This window comes from Manis pentadactyla, chromosome 10 (genome assembly GCF_030020395.1).
Source record: "Manis pentadactyla isolate mManPen7 chromosome 10, mManPen7.hap1, whole genome shotgun sequence".
In the NCBI taxonomy this organism is placed as follows: domain Eukaryota; kingdom Metazoa; phylum Chordata; class Mammalia; order Pholidota; family Manidae; genus Manis; species Manis pentadactyla.
This window is the reverse complement of record NC_080028.1, coordinates 8,983,638-9,001,445: the sequence shown is the minus strand read 5'-3', so window position 1 is coordinate 9,001,445 and position 17,808 is coordinate 8,983,638. Positions and strand designations below refer to the sequence as shown.

Below are 17,808 nucleotides of genomic sequence, written 5' to 3'. Positions count from 1 at the left end.
ATGTTGTATTGCAACTCTGTACCTAAGACCCCCTGAAAATTTTAAACATTATACCAACGCAGATTGGTATTCTTTATATTATTGCAATGATTTTTATGTGTCCAGGGCATTTATTATTACTTGGGAAATAATATCAGCTGCCATTCTAGGACAGACCGATATTTTATGTCATCAGTCTCATCAATCATCCAATCAACCCTTTGAGGAAAGCCCTCTTTTATCGTCTTCATTTTATATCATCTCAGAAGAATTAAGTAACTTCCTGAGGTCACATAGCAGAGCTCGTGCTGTGGATCACTAGCTTTCCCATCCCTGCTCAGAATGAGCTCTTCCCAAATTCTCTGGCACCTCTTTCTCTCCCCCGACTAGCACGGAGGTGTCAAGAACATGGGCTCTGTGTCCCCAGGCATACAGCATATATGCAGTGAATAAAATCAGATGCCAGTGTCCCTTTGAGACTGCCCACACCTGTTCTGTTATCATTTGTTTGCTATTTGGCAGATACAAGCAGTCCCCCAAGTCCAGGCAGCAGTCAGCATCTGCCTCTAGGTACATCCTCTTGGTGCCCCCCCTGCCCCTGAGCTCCACTCTCCACCCAGCAGCTGGGTAAATCGTACACTGAATCAGACCATGTTATTCCACTGATCAAAACCCTCCAGTGGCTTCCCTTAGTTTGAAGCCCACAGGGACTGCAAGGTGGCCAAGCATGTCCCTTGGCCCCCAGGGCCCTCCTAACACTGACCTCCCCCAGTCTACATGCAGCTCCCCTGCAGCAGGGCCTTTCAGCTGCACCTCCACCTGCCTGGAACATGGGCTGACTTCTGCTTATTCTTCTTAAAGTATAAATTTTAAAAGATAACAAATCACAACTCTCACAGATATAAAATGGACAGATGTCAAAGATTTTATTTAGCTCTTTAATTAATGAGGGAACCGGGCAGATGCCACAACTGGTTCAAAGGAGAAGACCCAGAACCACATATTTATATGGTGTAAAGAAATGTTGAAATGAATTCACAAATGAATGTAAAACTGTCTTCTTCCACTGTGGAGCAAGGGGTCCTTGCACTGGACCAGATTTGTTTGCACCTGTATAGATAAGGATTATTTACATAACTATCCTTTATGTACAAAAGGAAAGAGCTGTAAAAGAGTTTAAGGACAAGAACCTTTAAACTACACAAAACTGTATAGTCCCCAAGGCTCCAGAATATTAATAGAAAGGATAGCTGGGGATCCCTTTTGCTTATTCCAAAATCTTTACCTTTTCCTCCCACTCTTCAGATTTTACCGTATATGTTACCTCGTCCAGAGCCTTCCCTAATCGCCTGATCTTACAAACTGGTCTCCCTCCTCTCCTCAGACCTTATTCCTGGATTTTAAGTTGTCCTTGTCTGCTTCTTCAGGGATGATGCCATCTCCGTTTTGCCCAGCACCAAGCACACAGGTGGGCTTCCTAAATATCTGTGGATGACCAAAAGGGTGAGCCTGTTTGGTTTGGGGGATATGTAAGTACTGTCAATGGAGCCACAGGCTTGGACCTCCTGGGTCTCTCTAACCAAAATGCATTTCTCTTCCCTGAGCAAATATGAAGGTGAGGAGAAGCCCTCTTCCCAGAACATCCAAAGGTGCAATTCAGTGTCCTGGCCTTCAAGTCTGTGGGAACCTGACATTTTTGCCCTCCCCCCAAACACCATGGCCAGTGCCCCCAGTGGTTTACTAGTTTGACCACAATAGTCATCTGACCTACTAGCCATCTGAGCCTTTGTTCCCTCAGGTGTAAAGAGGGAATTCATTCATATACATAAGAAACAAATACATAAGGAGTGCCTGCTATACACCAGATTCTGTTATAGTCATTACATAGAGTTCATTATGTAATTATAATATTCATTATCCCAATCTTCAAAATCCCCTAAAACAGTGCTTCTCAAACTTTAATACGCGAACAAATCACCAGGTAGCTTGTTACAGTGGTTACTGGGCCCCCCAAAGACCATGTCCTTGATATTCAGTATTAGAGAAAGGAACGCTGAACTCGAAAGCAAGCAGGCAGAGTTTATTAGGAATAGCTTGTAAACAAGGGAGCCGACAGAGAGAAGTGAGGCCCCCCTAGAAAGGGAGTGGTGTGCGGTTTATAAAGGCAGGCTTTGAAGGCCCCAGGGATTTGGAGGCACGACAATAGTCTTTCTGGAAGATTTCATGCCAATATTTCTCTGGGTGAGGCAGTACTTTGACGTTTAACAGACGTCAGTTTATAATCTCACAGTCTATAACTCAAAAGGTTTCTTTTCATGCCCTAGAATAGAGGCTTTCAGAAACAAAAGAATGTTAATAATAAATTGTCACAGGTCAAGTGACCTAAAACTTGTACTTGATCAGGTGCTGTTCTAAGAACACGTTTTCAAGTTAGTTTGTTAGGTTTCAATATGTTCCAGTATGTCCCTAGATGGAGGCTCATTCCAAAATGGAGTTCCTCTTGTTCAGTCCTGCTCCTTCAGAATGTGGGTCTGATTCAGGAGGCCAGGGGTGGCCAGGCTGCTGGTCCATGGAGCCTGCTTTAAGTAGCAAGGCCCTAACTCCATCTTATTAATTATCCCCATTTTACAGCCCAGATTACTGAGGCTCACAGAGGCCGAGGGTCTCACAACTAGCAAATGTTGAGAGGGGTTTCAGGGAGAATAAAGCAGAGATCCTTTAGCAGAGGCTGTACCACCCAGGGAGATTTTGGAAATTCTGACTCCCAGGCTGAATCTCAAAACCGATTGCAATTTCTGGGAATAAGACCCAAGCATTAAGCACTTAGGAAGCTCTCCAAGGGCTTCCAAAGTGTAACCCAAAACCCACTAGACTAAAGAATTCAGTATGAGAATTGAGTTGGTAGGTTCCAACATTCACCCATCCAACCAGTCTTTTGCAGAGTTGTAATGTGCCAGGGTCTGTGCCCTAGAGGGTTGGGGATTTGGAGCTGAATCAATTTGGTGTTCATTCAAGGTATCTGGAGGAAAGTGGGTGTCTTGCCAATGGGTTTCAGCCGTGGGCAAGTTCACTCTTGATCCGGTGAGACTGAAAAATGATAATGGAATATTCTTGGGTGAAAGGGTTTATACCCAACTTTATTCCCACAGTGACAGGTCAGTCACTAGAATCCCGTCCACTCCAGAGGAAGTCTGCCTGCAGCAAGCCTGTCTCTGCCTCTGGGCCCCTCTGCCCCCGAAGCCATCTCAGGCTCTGTCCTAGACATTGCCACCACTCCAGCCTCTGCTCTCTAGAGCACTGGGCAGAGCTCTTTATATAGAGTCAGTAACAATGTACTGCCCACACGTGTGTAGTGAGCAAGCCAACCAGGGTCAGCTGAGAAACCTGGCCCTGAGAACTTCCATTTTTTTCTACAGTGGGACAGGGCTGGGGGTAGAAGAGGGGATGAGGTGAGACTTGCAGGAGACAGCGCTCCCCTCAAGTGAGGTTTCCTGGGCCTGCCCTACAGGCACCCAGGCTGAGCGACTTGCGCTGGGGTAGGTCTTGGGGGCCTGGGGGGACTCCAGTATGGTTCTTGGACACAGAATCCCCTGAAAAATAATAATGCACATCAATCAGGGGTGATGAAATCATGGCTCACTTTTTCTAATATTGAGACATTCCACTGTGAAAAAACAAAATTCAACCGAGTAAATATGAAGACCTAAATGACCTCATTAAGCCAATCATTAAGGGTAGCAACCCAGCAAGTAGACAGATGCTAGGAGTTGTACAACAGATAGAAGGCTTTCACAGGCAGAAGGTGTGGCGAGCAGTTATTAGCAAAATGAAAGAAGGGATTGTTGTAGGTGGAATCACTTTCCCTTTTGGGGCAACAGCTGGGGGTCTTATCAGATGACCCCATCTTCTTTTGGGGGAGGAGGGAGGTTGGGCAGAGAGGCCCCATGTGACAATACCTCACTGGTGCTGACCATAAAATTCCTGATGGACTGTTAAAAGGTCACATTCCTGGAATAGGTTGAAGCTGTAACTGAGTCTTGGTTTGCTGCAGGGACCAAATAACTCTACTTTGGACTTGTTTTTTCTTTTTTAACAAGACAAATAGACCAAAGGAAGTAAAACTAGAACACAGAAGCAGATCTCTGTGCACACTGGCATCTGATCCTTGATCGCGGAACTACAAGGCCTTAGGGCACAGATACAATGATACGGTGATTAAGTTGTGGGGAGAGCAGACGCATGCTGCGGAAAAAAATTGCATCTTCTACAAATGCCATATATGAAGTGGATTCTAGGTAGGTTAAAGAAATTTAAGACTATAAAGATAATTTTTAAAATATGGGAGAAAATCTTTGTGACCTATGGATTAAGAAAGGCTTCTTACATGAGGCCCCAGAAACAAATCATAAGGGAACAGTGATTATATTCAGCTACGTTAAAAAGTAAGGATTGCTTTTCAGCGAAGGATACGGGCATTAATTAAAACTTGCAGAGTATTTATGTTGTCCGGCAGTCCAATCTGGGGAGAGCTCCCCGCATGTGAGGTGAGGTTTCCACCCAGGAGAGACTCCTGACCCTGATGGAGAAGGAATTAAAGAGCAGGTTGAGCAGGTGCCGGCAGAGAAGCTTCATAAGGCAGAAGTTCACACTCAGGAAGGGAGTGCGGGCTGCTCCAGAGACGAGCGGCATGGTGGGGCTGCGTGGGGTGGTCTTAGAGCTGGAGTTTAAGCCAGTGTGTGTGGAGGGGTGTAAAATATTCATCAGGTAGGAAGGGTTTTCTTAGAATACGGAGATTTCCAGGAAGTAAGGTGACACCCTCTTTTTGTCCTTAGATGGTCTGCCTTGGACCAGCCAGGCGTCAAGGCGTGTGACTTTAGTATGCTAATGAGCATATAAAGTATTTGGGGGTGAAGTCAGGGTCATCTTCTCCTCCACTTTGGAACCAGCCAGTTTCAGCTGGTCTGTTATCTATATCCTCCCTCCCCATATCGGGACACAACAGTTGACAAGGAATGTTTAGAATATAAACAAGCATCTAACTGAATGTAAACACCAGCCGAAGTCCCCAACCCCCTCCCTGCTCATGTCCAGCTGTCTACCTACTGCAACACTGACAAGGTGCCAGGCTCTCCTCTGTTTGTAAAAGCTGACCCATCTAATCCCACAACTCTATGTGTTTGGTCCCATCCATACGCTCAATGGGAAAACAGCCCCAGAAAAGTACACTTGAAAGAGATGAGAGCAGATTCAAGCCCGAGTAGTCTGGGTCCAAAGTCCAGGCTGTCAGCCAGGGGTCCACAAATGCTTTCTGCTTTCTGTAAAAGGCCAGAGAGTAAATTTTTGGGGGTTGTGAACCATACAGATGTAGGGATCCAAGACGCACTTAAGATTACTTAAGCTAAAAGCAAAGAACAGTTGCCAGGGGGATGGGCGGGGGGACCGTCCCTGAACTTCTCTGTTGCCTCAGGCAGGACCCTCGGAAATCCCTAACCTGGGCGGTTCACAGTCAGAGGAGACTAACCATCATGACCTGACCAATGGCCTAAATAAACTATCTGAAACTGTCACACCTTCCATTTCTTCTTCCATAAGAGCCCTTTCTCCCTGCTCCCTATCCCCTTGTCAAGTGGGTACATAAACCCCTAACTTCCTGGTTCTTGGAGCAAATGACAACAGTGGAAGTAAAGCAGGAGTTGAGGCGCCCTGGTGTCCATCACCACGGGGCCGGATAAGTAAGATGTGGGGATGCCCATGGCGGGAAGCTGGGCACCAGTGGGAACCAACAAGTTAGGTGTCCCTACTGTGACGTGGGGTAAGCCTTAATGCCATAGTGTTGAGTCGTAAAAGAGAAGAAACAGCGATATTTATAGCCTGTGCCAATAATGCTATTTAAAACACACAGATGCATACTGTCTTGCCAATGGATTTCAGCCCCAGGCAAGTTCACTATGGATGCAATGAGACCGAAAAAATGACAGTGGAACATTCTTGGGGTGGAAGGGGTTTATACCCAACTTTATTCCCACAGTGACAAGTCAGTCACTAGAATCCTGTGCAGTCAGGGCAAGTCTGCACGAAGCAAGCTGGTCTCTGCCTCTGGGCCTCTCTGCTCGCACAGCCATCTCAGTCTCTGTCCTCGGCGCTGCCACCACTCCAGCCTCTGCTCTCCTGCAGCTGTGCAGCCATCACCCTGTCACCTACAGCACTGGGCGGAGCTCTTTATAGAGTCAATAGCAACGCATTGCCCGCACGTGTGTAGTGAGCGAGCCAACCAGGGCCAGGGGAGAATTCTGGCCATAGGAACCTTCACTTCATCCACACATAATACATAGTTAATTTACACTTTCAGAGAGATCCATATAGATTACATTAGAGCATCAGGTAGAATCAGGGAGGGAACAAGGTAGGAACACAGAGGTCCAGTTCCTACCTGTCAGCAAAGGTAGGCCTCCATGTTTTCTTGGCTTTCCTAGTGAGCCTCATGCACACCAAAGTTTGAGAACCTCCTCTTCAGGAACTACTGTGAAGGGGAGTCTGGGAATGAGGGTTAGGGGAGATGGGAAGAAAGAAAAGGAGACAAGAGGGTGCTTGACCCGGTCTGGAGATTGTCATGTGTTTCCTACTGAGGAAACCAATTAACTCAGCTGTTTGCCCTTGAGGTACACAAAGAATAATTATTTTTATTATTATTACCATGATAATTGTAGGGAAAGAAAAATCTTTTTTTCCTGCTACCCTTCTAGGTTCTGGGCTTGGGCTTTATACTGAAAGACAGATTAACAAGAGAAAAGCAAATCAAAGCTTATCAACATGTGTATCACATAGATACACATGGGGGCAACCTGGGTGTGAGTACCTAAGGGGGGCTAAAACCTGGGCTACCTAGTATCTTCAACAAAGAATAACACATTCGTGGAGAAATGACAGGACAAGACAAATGGTTTTAGGCTTCCAAGGTGGCAAACTGGGGGGAAGTAAATATATCTCAATTTGTGTCCAGAGTCCTGTGGGGCTGTCTCTGAGCTGATAGAAGTCTAGGGTCATCTCTAGTAAAGGCCAATTTAGACCCTAGAAAGAGGGAGGGGAAGACAGCTTTTCCTACATTTGCTACTTCTCAGTTGCCTTCAGCTCAAAATAATTCTTATGTCAAAGAGGCATATTTTGGGGTGACATATTCTAGTTGTCTTCAGTGATATTTCTGTATAGTGAAATAGTTCACAGCCTGTTAACCAGAATTAGGGAGATCTATATATAGCAACATGCAAAGACTTTCAAAACACATCATTAAGTTAAAAAAGCCAATGTGGAACAACACACATCTATAATCCTATTTATTTAAAAAGTAGATACATGTCCATGCACATAAAGTGAGTAAATTCATAGACAGCTGACCGGAAGGTGGCTTATCAAACCGTGGGTATTTTCAAGGAGTGTGGTGGGCATAAGGGGTGGTGTGAAGGTGGTTTTCCAGATGGTTCTGCACAAGAATATACTCATTGTTAATTATTTGTGCAATTTTTAAAATAAAAATCAAAGAGAAATCTCAAGAAGAAACAAAACAAGAATCATCTGTACTTTTTCAAAATCTAGATACCACCCCGGGACCTGCTGAGTCAGAAGCTGGGGGAAGGGGAAGCACAGCCCTGCTGAAAATGAACACCAGGTAATTCTAATGGACTTGCCCCATTAAGCACCACTCAGCTAGGGAAAGTTTGGGCAAATCATTTAAACTTAAAATCCAAGTAATTGTAGAAGTCTTTTCTGTGCACCAGAAAGCTCCTCTGGGACATTACAAAGCTCATGTTGGGAGTCTTGGAGCAAATCCCTTCCTATCTCTGGAAATGAGAGGGTTGGACCAGAACCTCTTTGATGGATTGTTCCAGGTCCCTTCCACTTACCTTTTAGGATTCTAATAGACTGTATTTCTAATCCAACCATCCAAAGCCTACTACTATGCTGTTAAAAACAAAATACCAGATAACTGTCTTGCTAATAAATATAGAATAAAAGTAGAAAATCACCACTTTGTAATCCCTAATTGAGTCAGCAAGGATCTCCAAGAGAAATTAAAACCACTGGGTGAAATGCAGTTAGAAAACACTATAGTCATGCCAAGTGTCACCTACAGGTTACTTATTAGTTCCAAAGGGAAAACCTACTTCAATAATGGGGAGACTGGTGGTCCCCACTTTAAGCAAGCAGCTGGACTCACAGTGAGACAACCTGGTATGGTGTCCCTCCCGGCAGGGTACACTGTGAAGTGCATGACGTCATCTGTAAATTACTAACGTCCAACTGTTTAATGTAAGTGTACTCATGAGAAAACAGACAAAGCAGGCCTCTCTGGTCTCTTAACCCTGTGCATCCTCAAACTCTCCATTTCAGTCCTTCCAAATGTACTGCAGCTCCCACAGATGGGGTTTTCAATGTATATGGAAGTAATAATATGACAAATTCAACATAAAGCAAGAGAGTAAAGGGACATCTCTGGTGGTGAGATTTTTACTTTCTACTTTTATTAGTCAAGGTTCTTTAGAGAAACAGAACCAATCATAAATAAATAAATAAATAAATAAATATATATATATATATATATAGGATTTATTTTAAGGACTTAGTACATGTGAATATAGGAACTGGTGTCTTGCCAATGGGTTTCAGCCTTGGGCAAGTTCACTATGGATTCAATGTGACCAAAGAAATGACAGTAGAACGTTCTTGGGGTGAAAGGGTTATACCCAACTTTATTTCCACGGTGGCAGGTCAGTCACTAAAATCTCGTTCACTCAGAGCGAGTCTGCACGCAGCAAGCCGGTCTCTGCCTCTGGGCCTCTGTCCTTGGTGCTGCCACCACTCCGGCCTCTGCTCTGCTCTCCTGCAGCCTTGCAGCGGTGCCACAGTGTCGCCCAGAGCACTGGGCAGGGCTCTCTATATAGAGTCAATAACGATGCATTGCCCACACGTGTGTAGTGAACTAGCCAACCAGGGCCAGGTGAGAATCCTGGCCACAGGAACCTTTATTTTATCCACAGCTGGCAAGTCTGAAATCTCTAGTGCAGGCCAGCAAGCTGAAAACTCAGGCAACAGTGTAGTCTGGAGTCCAAATTCTTTCCATTTTGGGAAGCGTCAGTTTTTGCTCTTAGGACCTTCAGTTGATTATTTGGGACCCACCCACATTATTGAGGGTAATTTTCTTTGCTTAGTCAAATTATTGGTAAGATGTTGATCACCCCTACAAAATCCTTTCACAGCAGTGGCTAGACTGGCTTTGACCATCAGTAAACTGCCATGGCACCAGTAAAACTCAGTCATTTAATCTGTGTTCATACATCTTGTTAATTCATTCAAGTGTATCCATGCTGTTTTTCCCACCTATTATGTTTTTTATGTCAGTGTTTATATTTTTCATTCCTAATATTCCTGCCTGACCCACTTTCATTATTTCTTGTTCTTCTTTTATATTGCTGATATCTTTACTTATCTCCATGCCATGCTTATTTTAAATTCCTGGTTTCTTTGTCCTGATTCCCCTGCTTCAAATGGTATATGTTGTACTGTTTATTATCTTATTTTCAGGGAGTTAAACTACTCAGATATCTAGTTGTGCTAGCCTCTGAGCTCCTTTCCCCACACACAGGGACTTCCACTATTCCATCTGGTCGTATGTTTTAAGAGAAGAAAAGGGCCAGTTTCTAATGTGTTAGTCCCAGGAAGTTTAACTAGAGGGTAAGATGAGCCCCAGGGGCAGAAAGCACCAGGGTCCACAAAACAGCTTCAAGCACTCCCTCTGGCTGACACTGCCCCCCAGGTGACCATGGTTTCAGGTTGAAACTCTTGGAGTAGAGCAACTTTGGGAACAGGCCATCTCCCGGTTGGCATCCCTGCGTCCTGCCGCTCAGGAGAGGAGGGTGGGTGAAGGAATCCCGAGGGCAGCTGGCCCGGCCACCCACAACTGCTTACGACTCCTCACACCCCTGGGGCTTCTGATTGGCTCGTGATATTACTTCCCACCTGCACTTTAATCAGCACTTGGTATTGATTTTGTAAATGGTGTGAGGTAGGAACCCAGCCTCATTTCTTTCCCCTTGTGGCTAGCTTGCTTATTACTAACTGGCCCATCCTTTCACTTGCAGTATCACTCTGCTGTATAAAATAGTTCTCAGCATTTGCTTGGGCTGTATTTGCATCTTCCTGTGGCCTGAGGGTGTCATCAACCCAGCACAATTCTCCAGTCAAGAGAGAGAGAGAGCAGATTTTGGCAGGAGGCCTGGATGGTAAAGTCTGGGGCCTACCTCCAATCCCCCTTCCTTGTGTGGAGCCCAAGATGGCCAGGTTTCCTTGCCTTCTGCCCCTTCGGTTCACTCTTCCCCTGAGAGTGTGTCCCACTGGGCATCAGAGCTCCATGTGGGCTCCAAATCAACTCTCCCTTTTCCTGGGTCCAGACTGCCTCTCCTGCCCCCCAGTTCCACCTCCAGCCTGTTAAAATTTCAGGGTACCAGGGAGCAGAAACTGTGTTAGGCAGACACTGACTTCAGGGCTGCTCATCTCTCTGGGTTCATGCCTTCTTCCTCTGTGTCCCTTTTGTTGTCCATTCAGGGTTTTTTTCATAGCATTTTAAATTTTAGGCTACTTAGACTTCCATATTACTGGTTTTGTTGTTTTCTTTTCTTTCCCTTTTTAAAAATATAGATTCTTGGCCTGGGGATTCCAAACACACTTATTTTAAAGATGAAGTCTTTTATCTTTCTATAAATTCATCTCATCTGCAGTGACTTCATTTTCTGCTCTCTGTGCATGGTGCATCTGTTGCCTTTAGGATTTCAGCAAAGCTTCTGGATTCTTGGTTTGCAGCCTCATCTGGAAGGGGAAGGTTCTGTTTTCCCTCTGCTTTCCCGCCTCTCTGCCCAGCAGAGTCGCCGTGGCCTCCAGCAGGCTTCCAGGCCCACAGTCCAGAAGCAGGCCTCACAGTGATATTTTAGGGCTCCTTCCTGTGGACGTATGGGGGACACCACAGCTTCAGTGGAGGAGCCAGTAGGAGGCTGGCTTCAGCATTTGGTGGGCAAGCCAAATCCTTGTCCTCCCTGCCTGGACCCACCACCTTCTCTAAGTCAGAGCGCCAGGCAGGGTCCCCTGCGGTTTTCCCCAGCGGCAGAGTGCCACCCCCATGGCTGGCTTCACGCAGGAGCCCGGCTCCAACTCTCTGGCTTCTGGAGCGTTTCACACTCTATTACCCTAAGGAGCCAAAGCTTCCGTGGCTCGCGGGACTCAGAGTGCTCCCAAGGCTTCGGCTCTCTCCCCATTTTGTATTTCTGCTCCGCAGTGGTGTTTATCTTTGAGCCTGGGTTGATCTGTTTAGTTTTCCCTTTTTACAGTTTCTTTCCATTGCCCTGGTGCAGAAGCTCCTGTTGGTTCGCTATGGTTGTTCTCTATTGCTGCACAACAAATTATTGCAAAACTTAGTGTCTCAGAACAACAGCCACTTTATATGTCATGATGTTGTGCTTCAGCAATTAGGCCAGGGCTCAGCTGAGTAGGTTTTTTCCCAGGTGACATCAATGAGGTCAGTTGGTGGTATTCAGCTGGTTCGTGGGTCAGTCTGGAGGGGGCAGGACAGTGATGGCAAGAGGGCTGCACTCAGCTGGGACTCTTGCCCTGAGTATGTACATGAGGTCTTGGTGGTCTCAGCACAATCAGACTTCTTACGTGACAGCTCAGGCCTGTGCTCCAAGAGATGGAAGGTGAAAACTGATATTTTCTTAAGGCCTAGGCCAGGAAAATGGTACAGTGTCTTTCTATTGATCAGCCAATCACAAGCCTGCCCACATTCAAGGGAGGAGACATAGACCCCAGTTCTCTACCGAAGGAAGGTCAAAGAATTTGTGGCCATACTTCATCAGCCACCCTAGTTATTTTTTGCCCTGGACTAGGAGACCCTTTAGGTCAGAGATCATATGCAATTGGATCCCAAGGGTTTTCAATAACCTGGCATACAGTGGGGCCATATATGTTGAACAAATGACTAGATGAATGTTCAATAGATAGGCTTAGAGCTAACTAGATCTGTGGGTACTCCTGTAACCCCTTCTTTGGGTGAAGATTGGAATTGCTGTGTCAAACGTTTTTGGTCGATCGAAACACATGGCCAACCAGCCCTCCAGAAAGGTACTTGTAGTAAATTTGTAAGATTATAATTATGCTGTGGCTCATCCACTCAGATACAACTGATGCACTGCCCCTGTGCCCAGGGGACTCCACACTTGCAGCAAACAGACCTTCCATACCAAAGCATCCTCAAGGAGGCGGTAGAGAGGAACAAAGGTAAGAGCAACTCCGACTGGGCCCAGAACTACAATTACTGGACAGAGTATGGCAAGACCCAGGCAGCTCTGGGTTGCAAAATCTTGACCTACAGAGAGCAACCTGACTTCCTCTTTTAGCCTTGCTGCTAACGGCGGAACACATGACTGCAAATGGTAGAAGGGAGGATGTTTCTCTAAATTGCAAATGATAGGTATGAAGTAGAGGTTCATGGGTGAGCCTGGAAACCTACCCATCATTTGTAACTTTGTGTTTCTAAGAAAACGCCTATATATCTTGTTGTACATACCTCCCTTGAAGACCAACTGGGATGGGGACACTGATGTTTATTAAGCTCATTCTTTATATTGGGCACTATTCTAAGCACATTTTATGCATTCTCTCATTTAACCCTGACACTAATCCTCAGGTTTACTTATAACAAGGCACTATGCTTATTTTCATTTTTCAGATGAAATAGGCCCAGAGAGGTGAAGTCATTTGCCCAAGGGCACACAGTGATGGCACAGGAGCAGCCAAGATTTCCATCTGAGCATACCTGAATCTGAAGCTCAGGTTCCTAAACACCACCCTTTCTGAGATTTAATTCATTATCATGATCAAATCTTAATGCTGGAAGGGTTAGGAAAAGTATCTAAATCCTTCACCCTTTATGCCCCTATACATAGCACAAAGCCTTATGCAAGATGGGCTTCAAAGAAAACCTTATTGAACAAATAAATGAATGAACACTACTCACTGATCTGAATATTACTCACTGATTCAGCTCATCACACTTGCATACTTTTTCCTCCATTTACAAAAATTATGTATAATTTCCATATAGTGAGAATCATCCTTTTTACAGACAAGAATTTATAGTCAGTGGGTTCTGCAAGTTTTGCCATAGTCAATTGTGTAACCATTACCACAAACAACATATAAAATGATTGCATTATCCTCCCACATTTTCTCATTCTCCTTAATAGTAAATCCTGTCCCCTGCCCCCAAGTCCCACTCCAGCCCCTGGCAACTGCCAAACTGTTTTCTGTCCCTCTAGGTTGCTTTTGCAAGACTGTCACATAAAGGGAACCATGCAGTCTGTAGCCTTTTGAGTCTGGCTTCATTCATTTACTATAACGCATTTAAGGTTCACCCATGTTGTTGAGTATATCCATCATGCATTCCTTTTGATCCCATTGTACAGATGTCCCATAGTTTGTTTATATATTTCCCCATTGAGGGATATTCAGGTTGTTTCCAGGTTTGGGCTATTAAAATTAAAACCTTTAAAACATTCTTGTACAGGGCTTTGTGTGAACGTAACTTCACTTCTCTAGGCTAAATACCTAAGAGAGGATTGCAGCGTCATATATGGTAAATGTATATAGTTATGAGCAACTGCTAAATTGTTTTTTTCTGTGTTTTTTGTATTTTCATCAGCCATATATGAGTTCCAGTTACTCTAAATCCTTGTTAGCGTTTGATAGCATCAAATTTAAAATATTTTCAGCTATTTTAATAGATGTGTGGATGGATCTCATTCTGGTTTTAATTTGCATTTCCCTCATGACTAATGATGTTGAGCATCTTTTCATGTGCTTAGTTACCATCTGTATACCTTTTTTGGTGAAATGTATCTGTTCAAATCTTTTGCCCATTTTTTTCAAAAAGCAGATTGTTTTCTTATTGTGACCTTTTAGAGCTCTTTATATACTTGGGAAGCAAATTCTTTATCAGATGTATACTTTACAAATAGTCCTTCCCAGATTTTGGTTTGTCTTTTCACTCACTCTTTCAACAGCGTCTTTTGAAGAGCAGAAGTTACTAATTTTGATGAAGTCCAATTTATCAATTGTTTTCTTTTAAGGATCATGCTCTTGGTGTTGTATCCAAGATCTCTTTGCCTAACCTAAAGTCACAGAAATTTTCTCTTATGTTTTCTTCTAGAAGTCTTATATAATCATAGTAGCTACCTCACAAGGTTGCCATATTAAATGGGGTAATGTGTGCAAAGCCCTCCTGGCACAGAGTTAACTCTTGGTAAACAGAGCCCAGATGGATATTTGCCTATGCAATGTTTATAAAAGGTGCCCTCATACCCATCACGCCTTTCCTCTGCACAGATCTGGTGCCCCGTCATCACAGAATAACAAGACACCTGGGCAGCAAAGCGTCTGCAGAAAACCTGTCCAACCTGCTCCTGGTACCATAGCGAGAAGCCATAGGACTACAGGTCAGGGGTAGAGCCAGGCCTGGAAGGTAGTTCTTCCTGCAGAAACCGGCACCCCTCCATCCAGTCTCAGTTTCCTTGACCCCTGGAGCCCTAGCCCAAGCTGTGGCGGGGTGGGTGATGGGGACTAGAGGCGATTTATGGAGTACCCACTGCTGTGCCAGGCCTCGCCTCCGCATCGAACGAGATAGACAGAACCCACGCACTGGCAAACAATGAACAAATAATTACATGATTAACGACTGGATTAAGGAAAAGGGCGAGATGGGGCAGGGGAGGGGGTAGTCTCATAAAGAATTTATTGCCCTTCCTCAGACTCCGACTCTTTGCCAGGGGTCTCCCCGCCCCTCCAGGCTGGGGGTGGGGTGTGCACAGACACAGATCCACATAACGTCAGCGTAAAAGCAAGGTGGGAAAGGTCCTGGAGGAGGTGGGGGCTGTGCTTCGGAGGGCTCTGAGAACGGTAATTCATTCGTGGCTTATTAGGTCATTCCAGAGTCTTCATGCAGCACCTACTGTGTGTCAAGCACCCTGAGGAGGACAAACGCTGGACCTGCCATTCCACGAAGAGGTCACCACGCTAGCGACGGGCGCGCCCTCCGCGCGGTCCGCAGCACACGCGTCCCCGAGAACGAGAGCGCGCGCGGCCCACTCGCCCGCGCCCCACGCGCAGCACCCTCCCCGGCGCCCTCCGCGTTCTGCGCCCCCTGGCGGGAGCCCTGGGCAGCGCTAATCGCCCGAGCAGGGTAGGGGGCGGGGGCACCGCGCACGCGCACGGCTGGCGGCGCGCGCCGAGCGGGGGGCGCCGCGCGGGTGCAGCCACGATGGAAGGGGGTGCGTACGGAGCCGGCAAAGCCGGGGGCGCCTTCGACCCCCACACCCTGGTCCGGCAGCCTCACACCATCCTGCGTGTTGTGTCTTGGGTAAGGACGGCTGGGCGGCCCGCGGGGGTGGGGTGGGGGCACGAGCACGGGCGGCGTGCCCGGACGGGCCCCGACCCCACCGGACCCGGCGCAGGAGCGCGGCAGCCCGCGGGGAGCCGGCCGGCCGGGGTGCCGGCGACCGCCCCTTCCCGGGCCCTGGGCCGGGGTTCCGGAGGTTGCGGGGGTCACCGCTCCTGCTCCGGGAGCCCTTGTTTCCCGAAGCCCCTGCTTCCCGGAGCCCCTCACTCGAGCGCGCCGTCCGCGTCTGCGTGACCTCCAGGCCGCGGCTGTGCGGCTCGCGGCTTGGGCTGCGCGCGGCCGTGGGGACGGAGCCGGGGTTTCAGGTGGCCTCTTTTGGGGTGGATCGGGGCGTGGATCATGTCGCGGGGGTGCCCGCCGCGCCTCCCGCGCACGTTCCAGGAGCGGGCAGGGAACCGGGTCATTACGGCACAGCCCGGACGGTGTGGGGCGATGCGTCGGGAGTCGGCTCCCTGGCTTCGCTCCGGGAACTGCCTCTCCTTCGCGGCCGTGACCTTGGGCTGGGAACCACCCAGGAAGTGCTCACGGGGAGCGAGGAGTTAAATTCTGAGGGGGAGCGGCAGCCCCTCTCTCGTGCCTCAGTTTCCCCTTCTGTAGAGGAGTGGGGGAGCCTTCTTGGGCTCCGATACTTCGCGAATCCATGACAGCACCCACCCCCCAGCGCACACCTGGATACCTGTGGAGGATCCCCTTGCCAGGGTGGTTCTGAACCTCCAGCCTAGTCGGGACAGAATTCCGCGGGGGGAGGGGACAGAGACAGCACAGAGGGAGGGGTTCAGACAGCCTGGGCAGCACCTCAGAGAAGGAAGGCCTGCTGCTTGGGGTCTGGGGAGTGGTTACTGGGGCCCCCCTGGGGTTGGCTAGCTATTGCCCAGACACCCTCACTAGAGGCTCTTGCCTCTGTGGGCCCGAGGTTCTTTCCTGTGGACACAGACCAGAGGATCTGGATTGGGGACACTGGGCAGGGGCACTTTCCGCAAACCCAGAGGGCTCCCCCTAAGGCCAGCTGTGGCCTCGGGGTGCTCAGGCTTCATTTCCTGGGTTCTCAGGGCCATATTAGGGTCTGATGGGTGGGACAGATTGGGTGTTTATCTCTGGTTCCCGGAGAGAAAGGGAGCTGTCTTTCCTTTGTCTGAAAAGGTTAGTATCTTTTGGTGCCGCAGGAAGGGTGGCCTCGTTTAAACCCCATTATTGTTAAGTGCCCACCAGATGGGGAGCTCTTTGAGGGCAGGGAAGCCCCAGTGCCAGCATAGGGCCTGACACCCTGGACACATCCATGAGGGCTTGTGGTGCTGAGTTCATTCGTCTGTGCTGGAGGCCAGCTGCCCAGAGGCCCTGACAGGGCCTTGGCAGAGGTGGAGCTCTGGGGGCCGCCTGCCTGGTCAGGTAGGCGGGCTGTGTGCACTGCTCTCCTTTGCCCACCCTGGGGCCACTCTCCTGGGAGGGTGAAGCCACTGGCTTTGTGGAGGGGGTGGGGCGTTTTGTCTGCTGGGTCACTTCTGCCAGTGATGGCTTCATTCAGCAAAGCTTTATTGAGTCTGCTCACCCCGAGGGAAGGAAGCATGACTCAGACACAGCCCTTAGTGCTCAGGGAGCCCACAGTCCCCCTGGGGAGTGGGCCAGGGACCCCTAGGCAGAGGCCAAGAGAGCCAGGAGGGGGTCTCCCTGCTGTGGCACTCAGGCTTCATGGAGAAGATGATAGCAAATTGGGCCTGGAAGGACAAGCAGGGTTTACACATGTGCACAACCAGGCAGGAGGAAGGCATATTAACTCTTGAGCACCCACTGTGTGCGGGGCCCTCACACGGTTACCCCCAGCTAAGGCTCCCAAAAGCCTGTGTCACCCTTGAGGAATTGAGGCTCAGAGCCCCAACATTACTTAGCATGTAAGTGGCAGACAGGATTCAAACCCAAATCATGTTGCTTCCCCGGGGGGGCAGGACAAGTTTGGGGTCCCAGATTGGAAAGGATCAGAGTCATCAAAGCCAACGCCCATCCAACGCCCAGATCCATCCCACATACAGCCTGTTAACCCTGCTTGACACCTTTGGGTGAGCAGAGGCATCTGATACGGGCTGGTTGACATCTTTAAAAAATGCTTTTTCTCATCATAAAAGTAATACCTGCTGAATTTTGGAAAATATAAAAATCACTTGTGACAACTGCAGCAGTATAAATGTACCTAATATCACTGAACTATACACTTAAAAATGGTTAAGGTAGTAAATCTTGTATGTATTTTACCACAATAAAAAAAAATCGGGGGGAAAAACCACATGTGATCCCACCACTTAGGGAGGGCTGCTGTCTCGTTCCAGTCTTTTTAAAAAATGTGC

General features: G+C 47.7%; 1 protein-coding gene and 2 long non-coding RNA genes across 7 annotated transcripts in view; 2 read left to right on the top strand and 1 right to left on the bottom strand.

Moving 5' to 3' along the window:
• Positions 1 to 939: 939 nt before the first annotated feature.
• Positions 940 to 16,176, bottom strand: LOC118915577 (uncharacterized). Of its 2 annotated transcripts, XR_005026126.2 has the most exons (4): positions 16,141 to 16,176; positions 2,899 to 3,066; positions 1,304 to 1,464; positions 940 to 1,089 (listed from the first exon to the last, which is right to left on the bottom strand). It is a non-coding gene; the product is annotated as an uncharacterized LOC118915577 (long non-coding RNA). The 2 variants fall into 2 exon arrangements; XR_008991892.1 differs by lacking the exons at positions 940 to 1,089; positions 1,304 to 1,464; positions 2,899 to 3,066 and adding an exon at positions 14,789 to 15,041.
• Positions 4,086 to 14,226, top strand: LOC130678935 (uncharacterized). Its single transcript, XR_008991890.1, has 3 exons — positions 4,086 to 4,274; positions 7,570 to 7,642; positions 12,749 to 14,226. It is a non-coding gene; the product is annotated as an uncharacterized LOC130678935 (long non-coding RNA).
• Positions 15,078 to 17,808, top strand: part of SYNGR1 (synaptogyrin 1) — a 76,933-nt gene continuing 74,202 nt past the window's right edge. Inside the window, exon 1 of one of the 4 annotated variants that reach the window (XM_036891269.2) lies at positions 15,078 to 15,433. In XM_036891269.2, the coding sequence (XP_036747164.1) occupies positions 15,335 to 15,433 (99 nt within the window). In that variant the 5' untranslated portion in view covers positions 15,078 to 15,334. The remainder of the gene's footprint in view (positions 15,434 to 17,808) is intronic. The other 3 variants (XM_057486355.1, XM_036891267.2, XM_036891270.2) reach the window with 3 other exon arrangements.